At 47.2% G+C, this 17,852-nt stretch overlaps 1 protein-coding gene across 1 annotated transcript in view; it reads right to left on the bottom strand.

Moving 5' to 3' along the window:
* Positions 1 to 284: 284 nt before the first annotated feature.
* Positions 285 to 17,852, bottom strand: part of HSD17B12 (hydroxysteroid 17-beta dehydrogenase 12) — a 99,139-nt gene continuing 81,571 nt past the window's right edge. Inside the window, exons 9-11 of the mRNA XM_066583462.1 lie at positions 17,089 to 17,154; positions 5,455 to 5,604; positions 285 to 4,686 (exon numbers count right to left, since the gene is read on the bottom strand). Of these exons, the coding sequence (XP_066439559.1) occupies positions 4,579 to 4,686; positions 5,455 to 5,604; positions 17,089 to 17,154 (324 nt within the window). The 3' untranslated portion in view covers positions 285 to 4,578. The remainder of the gene's footprint in view (positions 4,687 to 5,454; positions 5,605 to 17,088; positions 17,155 to 17,852) is intronic.

Raw genomic sequence — 17,852 nt, 5'->3', positions numbered from 1 at the left:
GGCGGGCCGGGGCAGGAGCAGTGCACCGAGCTGCTGCCCCCTACCACTGTTTACAATGGGAGGGCCGGGGTGGGAGCTCAGTGCACTACTCCTGGCCCGGCCCACCGCCTCCCCCTGCAGAAAGGGACACCGTATATCAGGCGGGCATGAATAAGCCCTAAGGCTTACACAGTTCAGGCCGATACAGTCCTTAGTCATAACCCTTCCTAATTGCGTAATACGCAGCGCTAAAAGCTCCATGATTTCTATTGGGTCGCAGAGGAAAATAAACAACACACGACATATTGCCTAGAAGTAAATTTATTAGTATAAAAATTAAACAATCTCACCAAAGTCTTTAAAACCTTATGAAAACACAGATATTGTTACCTCCACATGCCTGCCCCAAATAATACGCAGGAAACACCTTCTGCCCCAATCAGGATGGGAAAACACAAAAATCAATAACATTTATCAAAACCAGTGCAAGGGAAAGTGGAAGATTTATCCATAGCCCGAGAAATCAGAGCTGGAATCTGATTGGTTGCTACGGATAACTCCTCCCATTTTCCTTTTGCACCAGTTTTTATATCTCTCCCCCAACGTCAGTGCAACAAGCTTTAGTCTTGTCCAGTGCAAACATGGTCCCGATCCTAATGTGAGTTTTATCATAAGCCAGCAAGAGTCCAGTGGTCCTACAGCAGTGGTAGAACTAGAAGTCCCATAATGATAGCAATTATATACACAAATGACTTATGCAGGAATGAGGCTGATGGGTAATGTTGTGTTTAAAGAGACATTGGAAGAAGGGGGGCTCATTTGGTGGGGTGCTATTGCAACCAAAGTGCCAACAAGGCAGCTAGAAGAGGTAGATTCCACCCACAACTCCTTAGTTCTACCTGTTCCTTGGCGGCCCAGTAGAGCAAGATGAGTCATGTGACCTCTATCCTCCACTAAGGGGCCCAAAAGTAAGAAGACCAAGTTATTTTCAGCCATTTACCTGGCACTTCAAGCAGTTGTTTAGTTGGTGCACTGCCTTTCGCTGCACTTGTCTCACGGACGGACATCTGAAGTGCGTCCCGTCCTGACTGCAGGTCTCCGGACCCGAACTATGATCATCGTATGATATTCAGAGTTTGTGTCCGGAAACCCGCGCTCAGGTTGGGACACACTTCAGATGTCCATCCGCGAGATGAGTGCAGCGAAAGTCAGTGCGGACAGGCCCTTAAGAACGGGTAAATCCTGCAGATAAACTCTATTAAGGCCAGTTTCACATGAGCGCCAGTTATACCAGTCTCCTGTTCCGACTGCAGATCGTAGATCCCTATGATGTTCTCAGTTCAGGCCATTAGACCCGCGTTTGAGCCGAGACTCTCGGTCATAAGCAGCTTGTGTGCAAATGGTCTAAAGCAGAGTTTCTGCAGCGTTTGGCTCTTTAGCGGTTGTGAAACTACTCAACTGATAGGCGACACGTGGATCAATTGCAGGAAGAGCAATCCCTTAAAGCTTCTTTAGCTACCTGTGAATAATACTGTCAGATAGTCGCCCCTTTATATAAGAAACGTGACCTCAGTATGAGAGCTCCTCAACAAGTCATTAAGAGCGGAGCCACGTCAAGGTGCGAGCGGCAGTTTTTGGTTTTACAAGAAGTTAAGGGTAAAGAGACAGAAGCCAAAAATATGCAGAGACTTTCTAATCAAGTCACACAATGGATGGTATGAAGACTGTCACATCAAAAGACATAAGGAAAGGAGAAAGAGCTCTCCTTGAGAACTGTGAGATGACATGCACAGATGGAGCAAAAGCTTATCTAAACGGCCATAACATAAGATAACTTGTTGCAGCAAGTGAACACAACAAAAGCTACTAAAAAGACAAATAAATGTCGGCACAGAACTTTTTCTTAACACATTAAGTGTCAAGTTAAACTTTGCTACATCTGTATGTTAGTATAGTAAATTAGTGTGAATGGTTTTGTTTAATATCATTGGTCAAAATCCTTATGAAAACGCAATGAAAATGTATTAATGTGTAAGTAAAGGTAATTTATTGATCATTTCCTAAGTGTTTTTTGGTAGCGTCTTGGGAGGAGGGTTCATGCGTCGTGCATTAGCTAGAAGGCTGGGGGTTGTGTCAGGCAGGATAAAGCAGACAAGCATACAGAGCTGACAGCAAGAAGTCCCATATCCCACTGCCCCGACTCATATAAAGCCCCTGAGTCTTATGCATACAGTAGAGTAAGGCTGGTGGTATTAGGGTGACCACTGGCCAGGAAATGGGTAACAAGCAGAGATGTACCACTCATCAGTCCGAAGACCACAATGGGAGAAATTAAGTACATTCTTCCCCCTATGAGCAATTGAAAACCTGCCTAAAAGGGGTTGTTGTATGAAAGCAAGTTATCCCCGATCTGCAGGATAAGAGATCCTTTGCTGATTGATGGTGATCCAACCACAGAGACTCTCAGTAATCCTTATGGCCCTTTTACATGGGATCAGAATCTCACGATTCTCGTTTGCCCAAGCGAACGCGATTGTGACCTCATCACCAGCTTGTTGGCGTTTGGAGGCCTGTTTAGACTTCACGATTCTCAACGAGGGAACGATCAGCATTTAAACTGCCCGACGATCACACGAGCCGGCCATAATCTTTATGCCGGCTGAGACTGAACAAGAACCACACGATTCTCGTTTGTGTCGGCTCACGTTTACGATCATCGTTCAGTTTCGCTTGTTTGAACGAGTTTCTGAACGATAATCATAGTTCGATATATTATATAATAACCTTTATTTGTATAAGCCCCAACTTATTCCGCAGTGCTTCTATAATAACGATAATTCAGTCTAAATGCAGCATTAGAATGGGGCTCTGCCATGTCCGAAAGTGCAGGCAGCAGCGGTGGTTAGGTATGTAGACTATCATAACAGGGAGACCGTATTTACACGGCTGATATTCTCACGTGCGTTTTCTGCGTTGCGACACCCCTAAAAGTCACATGAAAGTACTAGCCTTTATTTACAATGAGTGGATTGATATGGGCCCTTTTTCTCTCACTGCATGTTCTATTTTGTGCAAGTCTCGCACAAAGATAGAACGTGCAAATGTGCGGTCTTCCACCCATCGCACACCACACGGATGGAGTGTCAGTGTGCTGTGCGATGCGACCACTCTTGCCCTTGTGAATGCACCCTTAGACAGATGTACATAGTCAAGCACTTGAACTCAGCCATTTCCCACAGTTCCACTGTAATGAATGGAGCAGAGGTGTATATGTGCCACCAACACTGCCCTCATTCCAGGCCACGCCGATACCCCATTCTCTGGGTTACTGAGAGTCCCAGTAGTCAGACCCCGACCGATCACCAAATGATCCCCTAATTAGTGGATAGGGCATAATCTGCTTTTATGGGATAACTTTAAATGGGACCCATCAGCTTGAACACGCAGTCTAACCCGCAGGCAGAAGGAGCGGAGCAGATGGATATATAGTTTTAAGGGAAAAGATTCAGCATAACTTGTATGGTATTCAGTTAGATCTCCGCACATTCCGAACTCCCTAATATTTCCACTTATTGCTATTATTCAATCTAAATCGTCAAACTGAACTTCAGTCTGAGGAGGCCGCAGGTAAAGCCATATGGCTGCAGCTTTGTAAAACAAGTTAGATTATATTGCACAAATACAGGTTATCACCTTATAACTTTTACTTTGAATCCCCAGAATAACCATTTACTTGTCCAGTTGGCGGTCCTACCAGTGATTAACAGCTATTTCTATATGCACAGTCATTCACAGACAGCTGTCAATCACCGATAGGACCGCCCATTGGACTGTCCAGAATGTGTGGGGGTTTAAATGAATAACCTTCAAGTTATACTAAATCTTTCCCCATAAATAGGACACATTGATCTGCTCAGCTGCTGCTGCTGCTCCATAACAGGATGCCTGCAGTTTGGACAGCAAGTTCAAGCTGACAGATTCGCGTTAAGACTGCAATCATACATGCCGTTTTTCAGCTAAAGCAAGAAGTGAACTGCAAAGGAATGGGAAACCTACAGGAAAGACTTCTACTTCTTGCTGGATCCATTTCGGATCCATTTTTCGCCCAAAGAACTGTATAAAAAACTGCATGTATGTTGTCAGCCTATAGGAGTTGCCTCATCACAGAAGACCCATTCAATAGAAGAGCCGCCGCAGGTCTAACTCATCAAGAACCTTAGCAAATAGCCAATTATGCCAGGAGATCTTGCTGCTCAATTTCCCTGCAGCCGACACTACAGTGTTATGTCCATGTAAGACATGGACCAACCAGGACCACTAATGTAAGAGATGCTGCTTCGCTCTGCTCCGGGACCCCGTTATGATATCCATAGGTCACAGAAGAAACGAGTTGTCCGGATAAAACAGGATCTACACATCTGACCTAAAGAAGAACATTTAGCAAGAAAAGCATTAAGTAAAAGGGGTAAAAACAGAGTGGTCAGAAGCAGCAAAAGTTAGTCTGAGGGTCTAATCATAGGGTCTTCATGTTACATTTAATCATTGTAAAGACTGGAAGATTCTCAAATTTGGTGGAAGTGATACAAGAAGAGTTGCTCGTTAGTTTTTCTTTGCTTTCTTCAGGAAACGACTGCGCAGCCCTTTGTTCCCATTCATAGCGAGCTTCATAGAAAGGCATTGAGGGAACAGAGATTCAATGACCCATCCCTGGGGGGAAAAAACAGAAGCATACCCGATTATAGAAAGTGTTATTGTGCAGAGCGTCATTCTAATGAAAAGAAAATGGCGCATAATTTATCATTTCTCCAAATTCTCAAAATCGGAACATAGATCTATGCAAATTTACACGTGGAAACCCTACTGATGACTAAAATGAAGGCGCCTGTGCCTTTAAAGGGTTATCTCAAAATCTAAAGTTATTCCCTGTCCACAGGGTAGGGGATAATTTTATGACCAATGAGGATCTTACCACTGTGACCCCCACCGGTCCTGAGTAAGGGGGTCCTGTTGCCCCCTCTTCTCCCACCTGTAGTAACTCTGCATTGAATGAAGCAATGGCAGAGCACGTGCAGCAGCAGGTCCATTCATTTCAACTGGGCTAACGGAAAGTGCCAAGCACTTGTACCTGCTATCTCCAGCAGTCCCATTAAAATGAATGCAGCAGCACTGCACCTGTATTGTCATTGCTGCACTCAGTCTCTACCTCACTGCGTGGGGTGCAGTAAGCTCGTAGTGAGGAGGAGGAGGAGGAGGAGGGGAAACATGGGACACCCATTCTCGGGATCAGTGGAGGTCTCTGTGGGGAGACCCCAACCGATCATAAAGTTATCCCCTCTCCTGTGGATAGGAAATAACCCCTTTAAAGGTATATCTGTCAGTATAAAATGGTACAAGACATTGTAGGTGAACAAAGCCCTGAAGAAGGCCCAAGAACACCCTAACTAATGTGCACTATTATATACAGTAATGTCTTACCATGATAGCATGCGGCAGGTAGCCATTGGTCCGGGTCTGTAAGCCAACAGTATTCAGTGCTGACTTCACATAGTCTTCTGGGCTTGGCTTGTCCCACGTTGGTTTGCGGATTTTGCTCATTTTGGTGGCCACATAGAACGGAAGAACACTCTGTAGACAGAAAGAACATACGGCACAGATGTCATCTAGGGAACCCCAGCATTTATTACACAGTGATGTGTCTCTTTTGATACACTTTACAATATGCATCTATTTAACATGAACATCTGATACAGTCCCCAACAATACAAATACATGACTTAAGGCCCATTTAGACACGATTATCGCTCAAAAGATGCCTTTTGAGTGACTTTTGAGCGATAATCGTGTCATTTACATCGCAAGATGATCGCTCAAATGTTGAGCGATCACCTTGCGCTCTGGAGGATGCAGAGAACAAGCGGGGGGCCGCTTGTTCTCTGCATCCAGCTGTTCCCCGCTGGGAGCGCCCGGCTGTGTCCCCGCTTGCCTTCTGCATCCAGCTGTTCCCCCGCTCTGAGCGCCTGGCTGTTATACAGGCGAGCGCTCTGAGCGGAGGATGCAGAAGACAAACGGGGTGTCCCCACTTGTCTTCTGCATCTAGCTGTTTTCTGCATGGAGCGCTCCGTGCGGAGTATAGAGAACACAGCTGCACAGACTCGGACCAATGGTTACCTGCCGCATGCTATCATGGTAAGACATTACTGTATACCATAGTGCGCTCTTCATACTCAGCCTGTCATCAGGGAGCGGGATACAGCTGAAACAATAGTATCAGCTGTATCCCGCTGTGAATCCCTGATAAGACTCATCCTTGTATTTCAGCACGCTGAAAGACAACAATGAGCGATGGTTTAACGAAAACTGCACGAGGTCAGTGCAGTTACACACAACGATTATCGCTCAAAAGATAGCTTGGAGCGATAATCGTTGTGTCTAAATGGGCCTATACTGTGATGAGTGGTAACGAGATGGGGGGGGGGGGGGGGGGGGGAGAGGGAGGGGACATACCTTACCCTTTAAGCTGCTCATATGACTATGCTGCTCTCCAGACAGTCTTAGATTTGCTTTTTTACTGTAAGCTCCTCTATACTTGCAATGGATTATTACCAGTTTTGTAGCTCATTCTATAGCTATACAAATGTTTATTAATATGGTTGATTGCAGTTATAAGCTGTGGCCACAAGATGGCAGCAACAGGCAGCAATATCAGTCAGCAGAACACAGGCGCTGTTTACAGCAGACTGTATATACTGCCCATGGCGCAGCATGCAAAGTATTGTTAGACACACTTCAATAGTAACATAGTATATAAGGTAAAAAAAGATATCTGTCCATGCAGTTCAGCCTATTAACCCCCCAATGTTGATCCAGAGGAAGGCAAAAAAAAAAAACCAATGAGGTAGAAGCCAATTTTCCCCATTTAAGGGAAAAAATTCCTTCCTGACTCCAAGCTGGCAATCGGAAAAGTCCCCGGATCACCGACCCTTCTGAAGGTATTATTAATTATAACATAATATTTAATACTCAAGAAAGACGTCCCGCCCCTCATACTTTTTAAAAAATCAAATTCACCATCACCCTGTCTTCAGGCAGAGAGTTCCATCATCTCACTGCTCTTACAGTAAAGAACCCCCTTCTATGTCAATGTAGAAACCTTCTTTCCTCTAAACGTAGAGTGCGCCCCCTTGTTACAGTCCTGGGTATAAATAGATGATGGAGAGATCTCTGTATTGTCCCCTGATATATTTATACATAGTTATTAGGTCGCCCCTCAGACGTCTTCTTTCTAAACTAAATAATCCCAATTGTGATGACCTCTCTGGGTAGTGTAGTCCGCCCATCCCATTTATTACTTTAGTTGCCGCCTTTCTACCCGCTCAGGCTCTGATATGTCCTTCTTGAGAACTGGTGCCCAAAACTGTCCACAATACTCCATGTGGACACTGCAAGAGGATCTGGATAAGTTGGGGGGCAGAAAAATGGGAAATGAGGTGCAAAACAGACAAATACAAGGTCCTGCAGATGGGCAGAGGACATACATGCCACCACTGCAACCAAATGGGAGACCACCAGGGAACACCGACATGGAAAAGGACCTAGGGGGCTCCAGGTAACTGTGCAACCAGTGTCAGGCAGCTTCTGCCAAGGCAAACAGGATCATGGATCACAAGAGGTCCAGGGGCACATGACCAGGTTAGGCCTCCTGCACACATGCGGGTCGGACCCCACATGCAGGATTCCCGCAGCAGAGTTGAACCTGCTACCCGGCCGGTGACCACTGTGTACCTGTCCGGCGGCATCTTCTGCGCTGTGGATGCGCAGTAGGCGCTGGCGCTCGGCAATAACGCGGACACCCCAATACTTCCGCAGTGCTCACTGTGGAAGTGCCATGGGACGGACGTGCGTAGCCCGCACAAAATCACAGCATGCGTCGATTTCTCCCCCGAGAGCGGAAAATCGCAATCGATATCCACTGGTGGGCAGGAAATCGCGTATTTCCATAGCATGCTATAGGCTGGAATTGCTGCAGAATGCTGCTCCGGATTTCGCAATGCAAATCCGCATGTGTGCAGGAGGCCTACGATGGGAAGTGGGATTGATCCGCCATTAGTGATGTGACAACATCTGGATAAGCGATGTCTACGACATGTGTAGCGGCTCCCAGCGGGGCTTCTGAAGTCGGAGTCTACGGTTATAAAGCGTGCCGATGCGATTGGTGGTAATGCCGCAGACAAGACGCTGATAGTTGTGTAGTCATGAGCCTCGCTGCTGCCAAGAGATGAGCAAACGTACAGGTCGGCGAGGGGCGCTGTTTGATGAGGAGTGGATTCTGAGTCACTGGACATATTTAGCGCCCTGTCACTTTATACCGCAAGTTTATCACGTAACGCTAAAGTATGAAGACCCTCCTGTGGGGAGAAGCCATGTTTAATCAGTAAAAGCATATTTTGTAAGGATGTGCCGCCTCCGTCTGCCACCGCCGCACCATCTCGCAGCCAGTGACAACCAACGTTACCACCGGCCTGATCCACTGTGATAGATGTAGTCTCAAGCTGTGTATCAGCAGGGATGAGGCAGCCATCTTGGAAGATAGTGAGGTGGGGAAACCTCACAATTGGGGGACCAGCTGTGTGATTCATACCCAGAAATATGGCGCAAACACCTTTTATATCTGGAAATTTTGAAAATGTCCATCACAAGCGGTAAACCCCTTTAAAAGGGAACCCGTCACCTCTGAACAGCACCTTAACCCCTTAAGGACCTGGCCTGTTTTGGTGTTGACGACGCAACGATTTTTGGGGGATTTTCATCTCCACTTTTCAAAAGCCATAGCCTTTTTATTTTTCGGCTCGGCCGGATGAGGGCTTGTTTTTTGTGGGGCGAACTGTAGTTTTTATTGGTGCCATTTTTGGGTGCATATAATGTATTATAAAACTTTTATTCATTTTTTAATGATAGCAGGAAGAGAAAACAGATCACTTTTGCTATTGTTTTTGGGGGTGCTTCTCACAGCATTAATCATGCAGCATAAATAACGATACACGTTTTCCGCCGGTCGTTACGATTACAACGATACCAAAATTATTATGCTTTTTTTAGGGTTTTTTAAGTGGCAGCATTCAAAGTCCAATAACTTTGTTATTTTTCCGTGGATAATGACCTGTAGTTTTTAGGGGTACCATTTTGGGGTACATATGGCTTTATTCATCACTTTCACAGTGTTTTTTAGGAGGCAAAATGAAAAAAAATGCATTTCATTTCAGTTTTTTGGTAGTTTTTTTTTACGGTTTTTGCTGTTTAATTTGTTGTACGAGTCGTTATGGATACGACAATACCAAATATGGGGGATTTTAATTAAAAAAAAAAAATTTAACATTTTTTTCTAATAGGAGAAAAAGCACAAATAAAGAGTTTTCTTTAACATTTTTTTTTATTTTGCACTCCCCCCCCCCACACACACACATTTTATGTCCCTGTAGGGGACTTATACAATACCACCTATGATCGCTATGATAAGGCAGTGCAGTACTTCTCTCCTGCAATGCCATATCGCTTATTATAGCGATCATGGGCACTTGCAATGCAGGATGCCTGTATCTGGCGTCCTGTTGCCATGGTAACCTGATGGCCCTCTGCGATTACATAGCGGAGGGTCCAATGATGTCAGAGAGGAAGCGTGCTCCCTCTGTGAACCCTTTACATGCCGCAATCTATATAGATATCTACATAGATCTACATCGCTGTCCCGAGGCACCCCTGCCTGATAGCACGTGATCTCTTTTGACCTCGCGCTATCCCCAGGGGGTAACTGTACATCCTGTTGCATTAAGTACCTCCCTGCCAGGACTTACAGTTACATCCTGTGGCCTTAAGGGGTTAATCTAAGTTATGGTGACAGGCAGCCGGGGGACATATGTTTATACCCACCCCCTCCCAGATCCCGTAGTGGTCTGCCGGCGAGGTCTGTGCGTGGTCTGACAATCTGCCTCTTTTCAGATCGCTGTCCCATCATTTATGCCACGTCTGTAGTATCATTGTATGTGGTGCCGTGTGCCGGGGTGTGGGGGCAGGAATCATATTAGGGTGGATGGTGACATATCTGAATATCTCTGCTAGGAGTGGTGCGAAGAAGGGGGGCGGTGCCAGCGGAAGGGAAAAAGCATAGAATACATTTATATCTATGGACAACCTTCCTCTTGCCTTCTATAAGGACATGATCACACGGGGCGGATTTGCTGTGGAATGTCTGTAGCAGATCTGTAGCTGAAGCAGCAAAACCCACACCGATGGCAATTTCTGGAGGGGTTTTGTACAGATTTTTTGGCACATCTTGTGTGCCAACGTGGGTGAATTCAAAATTTGTTCAAACAAATGAAATTGAGCGATTATCGTCTCGTGTAAATGCAAAAAAAAAAATCATTTACTATTGTTTCACTTCTCATTAATCGCTGACTTTCAGCATAAAAAGCGTCGCTGGATCACAAGATTCTCACTAACTCAGCGCTTCATATAGAAGGATACGTGTACTGTATATTAGATTGTAAGCTCTCAGGATCAGGACATGTACTGCATATTAGATTGTAAGCTCTCAGGATTAGGACATGTACTGTATATTAGATTGTGAGCTCTCAGGATCGGGACATGTACTGTATATTAGATTGTAAGCTCTCAGGATCAGGACATGTACTGTATATTAGATTGTTAGCTCTCAGGATCAGGGCATGTACTGTATATTAGATTGTAAGCTCTCAGGATCGGGACATGTACTGTATATTAGATTGTAGGCTCTCAGGATCGGGACATGTACTGTATATTAGATTGTAGGCTCTCAGGATCGGGACATGTACTGTATATTAGATTGTAGGCTCTCAGGATCGGGACATGTACTGTATATTAGATTGTTAGCTCTCAGGATCAGGGCATGTACTGTATATTAGATTGTAAGCTCTCAGGATCGGGACATGTACTGTATATTAGATTGTAGGCTCTCAGGATCGGGACATGTACTGTATATTAGATTGTAGGCTCTCAGGATCGGGACATGTACTGTATATTAGATTGTAGGCTCTCAGGATCGGGACATGTACTGTATATTAGATTGTTAGCTCTCAGGATCAGGGCATGTACTGTATATTAGATTGTAAGCTCTCAGGATCGGGACATGTACTGTATATTAGATTGTAGGCTCTCAGGATCGGGACATGTACTGTATATTAGATTGTGAGCTCTCAGGATCGGGACATGTACTGTATATTAGATTGTAGGCTCTCAGGATCAGGACATGTACTGTATATTAGATTGTTAGCTCTCAGGATCAGGACATGTACTGTATATTAGATTGTTAGCTCTCAGGATCAGGGCATGTACTGTATATTAGATTGTAGGCTCTCAGGATCGGGACATGTACTGTATATTAGATTGTAGGCTCTCAGGATCAGGACATGTACTGTATATTAGATTGTAGGCTCTCAGGATCGGGACATGTACTGTATATTAGATTGTAGGCTCTCAGGATCGGGACATGTACTGTATATTAGATTGTAGGCTCTCAGGATCAGGACATGTACTGTATATTAGATTGTAGGCTCTCAGGATCGGGACATGTACTGTATATTAGATTGTAGGCTCTCAGGATCGGGACATGTACTGTATATTAGATTGTAGTCTCACAGGATCAGGACATGTACTGTATATTAGATTGTAGGCTCTCAGGATCAGGACATGTACTGTATATTAGATTGTGAGCTCTCAGGATCGGGACATGTACTGTATATTAGATTGTAGGCTCTCAGGATCGGGACATGTACTGTATATTAGATTGTGAGCTCTCAGGATCGGGACATGTACTGTATATTAGATTGTAAGCTCTCAGGATCGGGACATGTACTGTATATTAGATTGTAAGCTCTCAGGATCAGGACATGTACTGTATATTAGATTGTAAGCTCTCAGTGTCAGGACATGTACTGTAAATTAGATTACTAGCTCTCAGGATCGGGACATGTACTGTATATTACTGTATATTACTGTACTTTTGTCTTTCTGTATTCCCCCTGTCTATGTAAGCGCTGCGGAATAGGTTGGCGCTATACAAATAATGATTATTATTATATTACATTGTGAGCCATTAGAGCCAGGGAGTGTACTGTATATTAGGTGAAAAAAACCTCTTAGAAAGAAAAACAGCAGTAGAATGTATGACAACATCACAAGTCACATGATGTCACAGGGCTTATGACATCAAACAGTACATGACATAACTGGCGCAGAATGTGAAAGTTCTACAGCAGAAGCATCTTATGTCAGTTCAGCAGGACAGCCTGGCGAGGACGGATCCAGGTAAGTAGCCGGGGCCTGAGGGTAGAAGGGCAGCTACGGGGCCTGAGGGTGGAAGGGCAGGTAGCCCGAAGCCGGGGCCTGAGGGTGGAAGGGCAGGTAGCCCGAAGCCGGGGCCTGAGGGTGGAAGGGCAGGTTGCCCGAAGCCGGGGCCTGAGGGTGGAAGGGCAGGTTGCCCGAAGCCGGGGCCTGAGGGTGGAAGGGCAGGTTGCCCGAAGCCGGGGCCTGAGGGTGGAAGGGCAGGTTGCCCGAAGCCGGGGCCTGAGGGTGGAAGGGCAGGTTGCCCGAAGCCGGGGCCTGAGGGTGGAAGGGCAGGTTGCCCGAAGCCGGGGCCTGAGGGTGGAAGGGCAGGTTGCCCGAAGCCGGGGCCTGAGGGTGGAAGGGCAGGTTGCCCGAAGCCGGGGCCTGAGGGTGGAAGGGCAGGTTGCCCGAAGCCGGGGCCTGAGGGTGGAAGGGCAGGTTGCCCGAAGCCGGGGCCTGAGGGTGGAAGGGCAGGTTGCCCGAAGCCGGGGCCTGAGGGTGGAAGGGCAGGTTGCCCGAAGCCGGGGCCTGAGGGTGGAAGGGCAGGTTGCCCGAAGCCGGGGCCTGAGGGTGGAAGGGCAGGTTGCCCGAAGCCGGGGCCTGAGGGTGGAAGGGCAGGTTGCCCGAAGCCGGGGCCTGAGGGTGGAAGGGCAGGTTGCCCGAAGCCGGGGCCTGAGGGTGGAAGGGCAGGTTGCCCGAAGCCGGGGCCTGAGGGTGGAAGGGCAGGTTGCCCGAAGCCGGGGCCTGAGGGTGGAAGGGCAGGTTGCCCGAAGCCGGGGCCTGAGGGTGGAAGGGCAGGTTGCCCGAAGCCGGGGCCTGAGGGTGGAAGGGCAGGTTGCCCGAAGCCGGGGCCTGAGGGTGGAAGGGCAGGTTGCCCGAAGCCGGGGCCTGAGGGTGGAAGGGCAGGTTGCCCGAAGCCGGGGCCTGAGGGTGGTAAGGCAGGTATAGGCAGGGTATACTTTCTACTGTATATTTGATTACAGACTCTAAGGAGCAGGCTGTGTTTTTCTATTTCTGCACAGGATTAGCTCTCCTGAGTCTATAATTACATACATATATACAGCAATATGAAGCAGGACAGATTGGATCCAGGGTGACAGCCGATCGCCACATTTGGGGTCAGGAAGGAATTTTTTGCCCCCCCTGAGGTAGAACTCTCCGGGGGGTTTTTCGCCTTCCTCTGGATCTTTGGGTCCGGCGGCTCTCATGTCAGGACATCGATGGACTGCTCAAAAGGACCGCAGCAAGTTCTGTAGTCTCTACCGGTTCTAACCTGAGAGTCACTGCGATCAATGTGTCATTTATTAAAGAGCCGGTAATATTTAATTACAATGTTGCTTATTGCTCTTCCAATAAAACAGAATTCTATAATCTACATGGCGGTGTTTGTCTTTTGTCTGGAGTTCTCCTTACACAGCGACCATGATGGGAGCGATCGCTGCAGCCCAATATTCCAGAAGTATAAATTAATTAAAGTCTAATTTATCCACAAAATTTCTCTTGAGCCCCAACGAGATGGGGGCTAGAACCAGCCAAGATGTCTCCAGTAACCTCCGAGTCCAAGTCTGGAATATCTGCTCCATTAGGGGAGAAAACTCAATTTTTCAGGGAACAGCGGACTGTACCTTAGGCTGCATTCACACGAACGTATATCGGCTCGGTTTTCACGCCAGGAGCAGGAACTGAGCTCCCGCCCCTCTCTGCCTCCTCTCCGCCCCTCTGCACTATTTGCAATGGGGAGAGGCAGAGAGGGGCGGGGCTAATTCGCGGGACTTAGCCCCGTCTCCTTTCATTGCAAATAGTGCAGAGGGGTGGAGAGGAGGCAGAGAGGGAGCGAGAGCTCAGTTCCTGCTCCTGGCTCTTCGATCCTCCCCCCCCCCCCCCCCTGCACAGGAGGATAACGTATATCGGCTCGGCGTGAAAACCGAGCTGATATACATTCATGTGAATCCAGCCTTAAAGAGTCACCCTCATAGGTGCAGGCAAGCACATTGTAGGAGAAGTAGCACCCCTCAACTGTAGCCCCCTCAAACTCTGGTCCGTACCAACCAACTTGTGCTCCAAGCTACTCACTGGGTTATAGTCACTCAAGGTTAACCACCGGCTACACTAGCTAGTTGGCTAAGTAATAGTAATAAAATTGGGGGAGAGCAAGTCTACCGGGAGACAGATGGTTTCTACTTTAAGTCTAGGAAGGGAACCTCCACATAAAATGCAAAGCACTGTCCTGTGAAGAACATGGAAAAACATCTTAGGGACCCAAATCGGAGAATTATAAAAAACAAAGAAATTCAATTTCCAATAGGTTAACCCAGCCTACCAAAGCCAAAGGAAGGGTTGTAGAAAGCAGAGATCTACTTGGTCACCCTTATACCCCAATAAGTTGTCTGGTCTATCCAACGCACTGGCGTTGGCAAAGGGAACAAGGCTGCCACCAAGTTAATTGCCAAAAGAGGAGCTTTATCCCAATTAATCATTATGCCAGAGTAGTGCCCAAAAGCGTAAAAGATGGACGGCGCAGGGGTGAGAGAAGACTCCGGATCCTGCAAAAGGAGAAAGGTGTCATCAGCATACAGTGCAACGCGCTTTTCATAAGTATTCACTTTAAGCCCAACTATTGCTGGCGACGTGCACATCTGGACTGTAAGGAGCTCGATAGCGAGGACAAAAAGGGTTGGAGATGGGGGGGACCCTGCCATGTACCTCTATGCAACGGGAATCCTACAGGGTTAGGACTATTAGTTTTAATACTAGTTACCGGGAAGATCTGAACCCATTTGATGAATACTGGCCCAAATCCAAACGAGTCAGTCATCACCGCCTACACATACCTCCACTCCACCGAACTGAAGGCCTTAGTCTGGTCAAATACAGGAGTTAGTCTCCCACAGTTAAAGTGTTTATGCGCAAGATTACTGAAACGCCTCCTAAGATTCATATCGGTGCCCTTGTCTGGCATGAAACTAGATGGATCAGCAGAATTTCACTAAGAACAGCATTAATACAAATTGCCAAGATTTCAGCTAGAATATTGACGTCAGTATTTAGAAGGGAGAGCCAAAGTCCGCCGGGTGCTTCCCTGGTTTAGGGATCAGAACCACCAGGGCCTCATGCATAGTAGTCGGTAACGGGCCATTCTGCAATATGGAATTGTAGAGTATCAGAAGTCTAGGTGCTAAAAATGTTGTGCTCTTTTTATACCATCCAATGGGGAATCAATCAGTAGTTGGGGAAAGACGCAATGGCATCCACTATTTCCTCCTCGCTGAGTGCGCCATCAAGGTAAGTTACACAACTCCGAGGCAGCATCGGCAATGGAATATCATTAAGGTAGGTCTCCGATTGCTCATCAGAACAGACGAGCCTGGGGGCATGTAAATCAGCATAGAAAGTAGTGATGGCTAATTAATCAAGATGAGATCATCTGCCATAGCAACATCAGCAACCTGAGCAATTACAATAGGGGGCAGTGAGGTGTCCTCTCTGGGTAAGTAAGCCAACAGGTCAACATACATTACAGGGAGTAGAGACGTTTCTTTTTGGTATAGTCGACTAACAGAAATTTATAAACCCGCTGCAGCCCACTAAGAACAGTCCTAGAGAGGGACTTGCTATAAAAGGGTGGTTTCCCTTCTGCGTTGGAACATCTGCTCGGAGTACCTCTGGTAAAAAGCCGGGCAACTGAGTGGAAAGCGAACAAACCCTAGTACAGTCAATGGGGTCCGTTTGGCGCCATGTGGTTCAGTCATTAAGACGGATCCATTCGGCCAGGGAATTCCTCTTTCCTGCTTCCTGAACGAAGTAAGAAAACGGAACCCCCAAGCACAGATGTGAAAGCAGCCTTACTTGCTTCAGCTGCAGACAGCCAAATGGCTTGTAGGGACTTCTGGTACTCAGTTATAGCAGCGGTAAAAGATCCTCTACTAAAGGCCCTAAAGGGATCCCATCCTGAAGAGACAGAGGCTTCACTTACATCCCAATATATAGCCGCCCCTACTCAATATAGTTGTGGACCTCCTGATGGTCTAACCACAGTGGACTCTGCCTCCACGAAGGACAACACTCATGCGTTCCAGGATTAAGTACTAACTGTAGCGGTGACCTCGCTGGATTGCGTGAATATGAATGATAATCGTTCGGTGTAAAAACGGTCAGCAACTGAATGAGGAGCGATAATTCATTCACTTACCGTTTGGCTCATGCAAATTGGCCATCCATCTATGAACTCCCCGTTCACTCTGAACGGAGGTGGGTGGCTGGACGGAAGCCATCTCCGGCGCGCTCCACCGCTGTGGACGATCATTCAGTGAACGATCGTCGCTATTTTTGTTTTGCTTAAGCTTCCATGTAAGAAGACCCTTAATCAGGAGTCTCATGGTTACTGCACTTTATGCGCAACTTGAATCAATTTTAGCGGACTTGTCCGTATATAAAAGTGCATTTTTGGACCACGGGGGGTCCATATTGTACCGTAGCATTATGTCACACACCCCCCACCACCCCATTTTCATTTGAGCGCAGGTAACGTTTATGTGAATTACCTTTTGCAGATTAATAAAAGAAAAAAAAACAATGATAAGGCAGAGATGATAAAAAAAAAAAAATATCTAATTTAGACCAACTAGAAGCCTAAGAGGCGAGGACGTCACACACTCCTATGCTGGAGAACGTGATCTCCTTGTTGCCAAGACATCTGCTGTTGCCATGGAGACCACACAATAACAAGGATCCTCGGCAGCGACGCACTTCACTCACCTGCACGGTGACACCCTTACTCTTGTACTCGGCGTGCAGACCCCGCGAGAAGAAATCCACAAAAGCCTGCATGAAAAGGGAAAAAACGGTGAGAGTCAGCAGGAACCGCTCATGTGAGGACATGGAAAGAGGGAAGTACTACAACTCCCAGGAGGCAGGAGACCAGTCACACCGTAAAGGGGGAGAAAAATTAATTCCCCAAATCGCTAGGGGAGACGCGAGCCTCAAACATGTTTCATGCGTTACTTGCGTATCGAACGCCCCGTAAATAGGACGAAAGACAATAAAGCAATACAGTCCTGAACAAGCCGCGACGGCCAATGCAGGGAAATCCTGTTTGCCCCGGGTGCGGCGCCACCAACGCGGAGGCAGGATTAGAGGAGGGAAAAAAAAAAAAAGAATCAACCCTTTATCTGCCCATGTAACTGCAAAGGGCATCCGGGATTACAGACCCGCCTCTCCCTCCATACTGCCCTCATTGTAAGGTCTTTTACATTGTATTTGGGAAAAAAGGGTATTCTGGTAAGGCTCCTCCTAGACAACCCCCCACCTCGGGGGCAGGCTCCTCCTAGACAACCTCCCCACCTCGGAGGCAGGCTCCTCCTAGACAACCCCCCCACATCGGGGGCAGGCTCCTCCTAGACAACCCCCCCACCTCGGGGGCAGGCTCCTCCTAGACAACCCCCATCCCAGGGGCAGGCTCCTCCTAGACAACCGCCCATCCCGGGGGCAGGCTCCTCCTAGACAACCGCCCATCCCGGGGG

This window comes from Eleutherodactylus coqui, chromosome 11 (genome assembly GCF_035609145.1).
Source record: "Eleutherodactylus coqui strain aEleCoq1 chromosome 11, aEleCoq1.hap1, whole genome shotgun sequence".
Lineage (NCBI taxonomy): Eukaryota > Metazoa > Chordata > Amphibia > Anura > Eleutherodactylidae > Eleutherodactylus > Eleutherodactylus coqui.
Note: the sequence above shows the minus strand (reverse complement) of the source record. Positions and strands in the feature narration are given on the sequence as shown.